The sequence below is a fragment of the Nerophis ophidion genome, linkage group LG01 (genome assembly GCF_033978795.1).
Source record: "Nerophis ophidion isolate RoL-2023_Sa linkage group LG01, RoL_Noph_v1.0, whole genome shotgun sequence".
NCBI lineage: Eukaryota > Metazoa > Chordata > Actinopteri > Syngnathiformes > Syngnathidae > Nerophis > Nerophis ophidion.
Window position 1 is genome coordinate 82,349,440 of NC_084611.1, and position 7,583 is coordinate 82,357,022.

At 39.2% G+C, this 7,583-nt stretch overlaps 1 protein-coding gene across 1 annotated transcript; it reads left to right on the forward strand.

Annotated features, from left to right (window-relative positions):
- Positions 1-1,390: 1,390 nt before the first annotated feature.
- On the forward strand, positions 1,391-6,659 carry LOC133540754 (lipopolysaccharide-induced tumor necrosis factor-alpha factor homolog). Its single transcript, XM_061883691.1, has 5 exons — positions 1,391-1,770; positions 2,708-2,869; positions 2,943-3,011; positions 5,282-5,489; positions 5,578-6,659. Exons 2-5 carry the CDS (start codon positions 2,731-2,733, stop codon positions 5,684-5,686), a joined length of 525 nt encoding a protein of 174 aa, XP_061739675.1. The 5' UTR covers positions 1,391-1,770; positions 2,708-2,730; the 3' UTR covers positions 5,687-6,659.
- Positions 6,660-7,583: the final 924 nt, after the last annotated feature.

Here is a 7,583-nt window from a genome sequence, read left to right on the forward strand (position 1 = left end):
ATTTGGAGAGCAGTGCAAAAAGAGGCAAGAAGAAAGTTAAGACAAGACAAAACAAAGAAGCAAGCAGGAGAGATAAGGGAGAGGAAAGGGGAGCTAATGAGTGCCAGAGAGAAAGAATTCCCGTGTTCTACTGTATGACTGATCGCCTTGAGTGTCTCTTAATAGGAGCCATTTTGGGGTCTTTACATAAACACACAGAAACGCCACTTCTTCTACAGGGGGAAAATGAATTCGACGTCTGCTTATCGTAGAAGAAGAAGCGCACTTCTTCTTCTACGGTGGCTGCTTACCGTAGTTGCGAGACCTGTTGTGGCTCAATATTGGTCCATATATAAGGCGCACCGGATTATAAGGCGCACTTTTTTTTCCATGATGGCGCTGCTGTAGTGGCTGCTGTAGGCAGGAGCTCTGTGCTCTTGTGTCATCCTTTTGTGTTTCCCTCTTGTTTTCATGTGTTATTATATTTTTTTGCCTTTTGGTCCGGGACCCTTTGGGACTGTGTGACAAGGGGTGTCACTTTCGTGACCTCTGTGGTGCTTTTTTTGTGGACTTCTGGATCTGCCTCCTGGGAGCCTTTTGGCCATGGAGACCAGCTGCTGGGTGTCTGCCACACCGGAGTCGCTTTGGAGGGACTGGAGGAGATGCGGATGAGGGGACAGGGCTGCGGAGCTGGCACTGAGCGCTGGGACGGAGAGGCTTCGCGGTGTCTTGGCTGGGTGAGCAGGTGTCGGACACCTCAGTCACCTTGGACGTATCCTCGCTCATCCATGCGGACTGGACACTGGCCGAGAGTGGAGTCGGCTGTCCTGGTTGTTTGTTGGGTCTGCACCTGTCTCTGGCCATCCTCCCTCCACCCCAGCAGACGATGGCGTGGAACACCGCAGAGGCCACCACAGTGGATATGTTTCTTTTACTTTTTATTCATAGCTTTATGTAGAAGTGTCTGCTTGTATCTGCTGCTTTAATGTCTTTAATGTCCTCTGTGTTCTTTGATGTTTGATGTTTCCCTCTTACACACATGGAAGAGGGATGTGTACTATGGCTATGAGTTGTTGTTTTTTTCCCTTGGCCTCAGTCTGCACCCCCTCTCCAGGGCCCAGGCTAAGACCGTTTTTTTTTTAATTTTATTTTAATCTTCTATTCCCCCCCCCCCACACCTTGTTTACCTGTATCTCATCTTTTTTTGTAAGGGGCGCTGGAAGCCGGCAGACCCGTCAGCGATCCTGTTCTGTCTCCCTTTAATGTTTGTCTGATCTTGAATGGGATTGTGCTGAAAATTGAAATTTTCCTGAAGGAACTCTCCTGACGGAATAAATAAAGTAGTATCTATCTATCTATCTATCTATCTGTCAGCTTTTGAGAAAATTTTAGCTTTTTAGGTGCGCCTTATAGTGCGGAAAATACGGTACACTAAATCAGGACAACATTTATCAAGCTTTTTTGTGACATGGCGTGTGTTCCGTTTAAAACGCCAATCGGTCTGTCCGTGGTCAGTCCTTTGTTGGTCTGATTGTCCCAGTAAAGAATTGTGTTCACAATTGAAGAGAAAAAGGATTCCGATAGAAAAATACAAGTGAACATGACCTACATTCAGTTCTTTATGCTGTGCATTGGCAGCTGTAATCATGCGTGATGAGGCAGACATCAGAGACGGGAAGTTTGAAGTTGTTTAAGTTTAGTGTCAACAGGTTCAACGGGCTTGGATCTCAACACTATCACCACCCAACAACGCTTTGCATCTTTTCAGTCGACTCCTCGTCTTCACTCCAGGTAAGTTCACTTCTACGCTCGCCAACATTTCAATCGTAAAGGCAGTTTGTACTTTTTGAATGTGCATATCCTGGCAAGAAATGACAAAAGTGCTAATCCTGATCCTATCGCTAACGCTAATGCTGTACTGTAGTTCAGAGGTCGTCAAACATTTTTCACCAAGTAAAAACACTTGACGCCACCATAATGACCAACATTAAAATGCAGTAGCGTAGTACGGTGTTTTTCAACCACAGTCTGGTGTGCCGTGGGAGATTATCTAATTTCACCTACTTGGGTTAAAAATATGTTTGCAAACCAGTAATTATAGTCTGCAAATGATGTGTTGGTGTTGAGTGTCGGTGCTGTCCAGAGCTCGGCAGAGTAACCCTGTAAAACTCTTCCTTATCAGTAGTTGGCAGTCGGTAGCTAATTGCTTTGTAGACGTCGGAAACAGCGGGAGGCAACGTGCAGGTAAAAAGGTATCTAAAGTTTGAACCAAAAATAAAAAAAAGGTGAGTGCCCCTAAGAAAAGGCATTGAAGTTTAGGGAAGGTTATGCAGAAGGAAACTAAAACTGAACTGGCTACCAAGTAAACAAAAACAGAATTCTGGACGACAGCAAAGACTTACTGTGGAGCAGAGACAGCGTCCACAAAGTACATCCGAACATGACATGACAATCAACAATGTCCCCATGAAGAAAGATAAAAACAACTGAAATATTCTTGATATTCTTTACCATGAATTGATTAACGTGGACCGCGACTTAAACAAGTTGAAAAACTTATTGGGGTGTTACCATTTAGTGGTCAATTGTACGGAATATGTACTGAACTGTGCAATCTACTAATAAAAGTATCAATCAATCAATGCTAAAACAAAGTAGTGTACGGTTTGGAACAAACCTGGCTTCACTAAGACTGGTTTCAGCCTGTCTGTAATTTTGTATTCAATAGTTCCTACGTAACCGTAAAGTGTGATGATGCACTCATTGGTTCCGACGTACAATCAGGCCATGCCGCCATCTCCGGCTTTGGCCTTGGAAGAGCGTAACGCTAGTCCTCCACCGTCTTATTACGCTTCAATGGCCGACCCACCTCCATTCTACGAAGAGACGGGTAAGCTACCATCTTTCCACTCTTTGTTGACCTAGTTAGCTCTTAGCTGTTTGTCATTTTTTTTTCTGTCCAGATTCAAACCCTGTCTCCTTGATGCCAATCATCAGAACCTCTGATGTTATAATCCATCAGCCTACATTTGGTACGGAACCTTCACCCCTTCATACCTTGTGTTTTTTTTTCCCCAATTAAAAAAAATTATTGCGGCTCAGGGATCCCAAAACATAAAAAAGTCTAACTGTAATGCAAACTCTAGCATGCTGACAGTTGGAATGCAGCAAGTACCAAGTTATTTGACTCAGAGGCATACACTTGCAGAACTAGCTGGAAAGTAGCAATTAGCACACGTCAAGTACCAAGTTATGACTCTATGGTGTAAGGGGGGGCAGAATGAACAAATTAGTTAGCATGCTAACCTTAGCATTCTCACACTTGGTATACATCACGTACCAAGATATATGACAGTGAGATGTATGGCAGAAAAATCGGTTTAATGCTAAACGCTATATTAGCATATGTGTTAAGTACCAAGTTAGATGACTCTGAGGTATTGGTTTGAAAAAAAAAATAGCAAAAAAAAAAAATAGCATAAGTCACGTAAGAAATTATGAGGTCCTAAGGTTTCTGGAAATGTGGCACAGTCATGCCAAATTTCTCCCCCCCCCCCCAATTTACTTCCGGGGTCATGATTAATACAGACGTTTTGTTAACGCTATATTATAAAAATATAACGCTATATTATAAAAATATAACGCTATATTATAAAAATATAACGCTATATTATAGAAATACAGACGTTTTGTTAACGCTATATTATAAAAAATTTTTAAAAACAATTTACAAACACAAGCTATGGGATGACGCATTTACTTCCGGGGTCACGTTTCCTCTTATGTCATCCCATAGCTTGTGTTTGTAAATTGTTTTTTAAATTTTTCTATAATATCGCGTTAACAAAACGTCTGTATTTTTATAATATAGCATTATATTTTTATAATATAGCGTTATATTTTTATAATATAGCGTTAACAAAACGTCTATATTAATCATGACCCCGGAAGTAAATGGGGGGGGTTGTAGGGAGAAGAAATTTGGCGTGACAGCCCCCAAAACAATTTAGTTGAATAGCCCTGCTCTAAGGTGTGCTACTTCAAAAGTGGCTAAAATGATAGCATGCTAATGTTACCATGGTACTGTCACTTGGTATTGATACGCCTGGCCCTAACCCTCGATTTCAATTAAATAAATGATAAAATGAACCTCAAGAGAATCGGATAAATAAATAAAAGGTTGTCGTGTTACCTGACTAGAATTGAGGGGTATTAGAACACTTAAATACATATGTTTTATTTATTTTTTCATTTTAATAATTTTATACCGAATTGACCACACATGTCTGGACATGCCCTTCTTTGTTTGTTTTTGTACTGGATAACAAGGTAAAATGAGAATACCCTAAGGCAGTGGTTCTCAAATGGGGGTACGCGTATCCCTGGGGGTACTCGAAGGTATGCCAAGGGGTACGTGGGATTTTTCAAAAATCCTTTATAAATATATTTATTGAATAATACTTCAACAAAATATGAATGTAAGTTCATAAACTGTGAAAAGAAATGCAACAATGCAATATTCAGTATTGACAGCTGGATTTTTTTGTGAACATGATCCGTAAATATTGATGTTAAAGATTTATTTTTTTGTGAAGAAATGTTTAGAATTAAGTTGATGAATCAAGATGGATCTCTATTACAATCCCCAAAGAGGGCACTTTAAGTTGATGATTACTTCTATGTGGAGAAATCTTTATTTATAATTGAATCACTTGTTTATTTTTCAACAATTGTTTTGTTTTATATCTTTTTTTCCAAATAGTTCAAGAAAGACCACTACAAATGAGCAATATTTTTTGCACTGTTATACAATTTAATAAATCAGAAACTGATGACATAGTGCTGTATTTGACTTCTGTATCTCTTTTTTTCAACCAAAAATGCTTTGTTCTGATTAGGGGGTACTTGAATTTAAAAAATGTTCACAGGGGGTACAACGCTGAAAAAAGGTTGAGAACCACTGCCCTAAAGCTCACATGATTGGTAGAGGAGCTGGCTTTCAGTGTGTTCACTTTTGTCTCTTATTATTGTTTGATAATCTTATTTTTAGAACTGGGTCGAAACCCACCCTTACAACACCAAGGTCATAATTTCAACCAGAGCATTTTATAATTTAGTGGGGGAAAAAAAAAAGTTTTACTTTTGTTGAAATAGAGGTTCCTGACAAAGTCAAAAAGCCTTGATGCAAACAAATACATTTATGTGGTTTTTTTATGCATTTAAAAACACAAGACGAAGGTTAAACCAGTTGATTTTTATCCATGCTGATATCCGCATCTGTCTTCTTGTATTTGGATGCCAGTCACTGTGAGACAACAACAACAACAACAACAGCAACAGGTGGTGGTGGCGCCTCAGCCGGGATCCTCGGAAACAGACTCCATGGGCGGTCTGGTCAACACGCCAGGCCGCGTACGCTGCCCACATTGTCGCACCGACGTCACCACGAAAGTCAAACAAAGACCGGGAAGAAGGGCCTACACCCTGTGCTGCGTCCTCACCTTTTCCGGGTGAGAGACATCGCTGCCGAACACGCCAGCAGGCTAACTCATTCATGACTAAAAAAATTCCACCTTTTTGTGTTTTTTTCTCTTCCAGATTGATTTGTGGTTTCTGTCTGATTCCGTTTATGATAGGAGACTTCTGGGACGTCCACCACTACTGTTCACAATGTGGACAACGACTATACGTCTACCACAAATCATAACCACGAAGATGTGCTTTATCGTAACTTTTATGGAACTTTTATTCATTTTGCAAAAAAAACAGTGCAGCAATTCCAAAAGCCCCAATGGCAGATAATCAGAGGTGGGTAGTAACGTGCTACATTTAGTCCGTTACATCTACTTGAGTAACTTTTGGGATAAATTGTACTTCTAAGAGTAGTTTTAATGCAACATACCGTATTTCCTTGAATTGCCACAGGCATATAGTATGCGCCTGCCTTGAATTACTGCCTGGTCAAACTCGTGACGTCACGAGTGACACTTCCCCTGTCATCATTTTCAAAATGGAGAAGGCTGATTTCAATACCGGTCATTTGAAATTGCATAGGGGAAGAAGATTAAGAGCTATTTAGTAGGATTTAAGGTCGAACAACAGCCACGGCGGCCCTCGGCGTTTGGCGCGAAAGCTGAGCAACGCTGTTTGAAGTTGTGTACTCTTCGAAGATATTGAACTCTTTTCGAAGAAAATCTTTTGAATCTTTTACATCACACTCAAATTTTTACTGAATACCTTTGGCGAGTGCGGGAGTGAGAACAGGTTTTAAAATAATTAGCGCATGCTTACTTTTACCGCATGCCTTTGTTAAGCGCCGGAGTGAGAAGAGGTTTTAAATTAATTAGCGCCCCGGCGGCAATTTAACATGAGTATATTTATGAAATGAAATGAATTATATTTATATAGCGCTTTTCTCAAGTGACTCAAAGTGCTTTACATAGTGACACCCAATATCTAAGTTACATTTAAACCAGTGTGGGTGGCACTGGGAGCAGGTGGGTAAAGTGTCTTGCCCAAGGACACAACGGCAGTAACTAGAATGGCGGAAGCGGGTATCGAACCTGCAACCCTCAAGTTGCTGGCACGGCCACTCTACCAACCGAGCTATGCCGCCCCACAATAGAGAACAAACGCTACTTTTACTCCGCTCCATTTATCTACATTCAGCTCGCTACTGATTTTTAATGCACGCTTTGTTTGTTTTGATTAGTCAGACAGACCTTCAAAGTAGGATCTATCACATGCCTGCGTTTCACCAATCAAATGGAGTCACTGGTGACGTTTGACTCCGTTTCACCAATCAAACAGAGCCAGGCGGTCACATGATTGTTAACTGCACACTTTTAAAAAAAAACGTTTTTATAAACCTTTATTTATAAATTTCAACATTTACAAACAGTTTGAAAATAATAATCAAATTAAGTACAAAAACAGTACAAAACAGCGCCAGGGGGTTGTACATTCAAAGTAACTAAAATAGAATGCAATATATATATATACTTTATATATATATATATATATATATATATATATATATATATATATATATATATATATATATATATATATATATATATATATTTATATATATAAAATAAACAAAGTGCAAAGCCATAGGCTCACTCAATCTCAGTACATAACCTAAATTTGGAACACAACATCATCGTTTTCACAGCTTTTTGGTTGTTAGAGGTAAAGTGTTTTAATGTAGAGTTCTAAATATTTTTTAAAGGCACAAAAAACAGGTCAGGTCATACTTGCCAACCTTGAGACCTCTGATTTTGGGAGGTGTGGGGTGGGGGGCGTGGTCGGGGGTGGGGCGGAGGCGTGGTTTGGGCGGGAGCGTGGTTAAGAGGAGAGTATATTTACAGCCAATTCACCAACTCGAGTATTTTGTGTATATATATATATATATATATATATATATATATGTATGTATATATATATATATATATGTATATATATATGTATATATATATGTATATATATATATATATATATATGTATGTATATGTATATATATATATATATATATATATATATATATATATATATATATATATATATATATATATATATATATGTATGAAATACTTAACTTT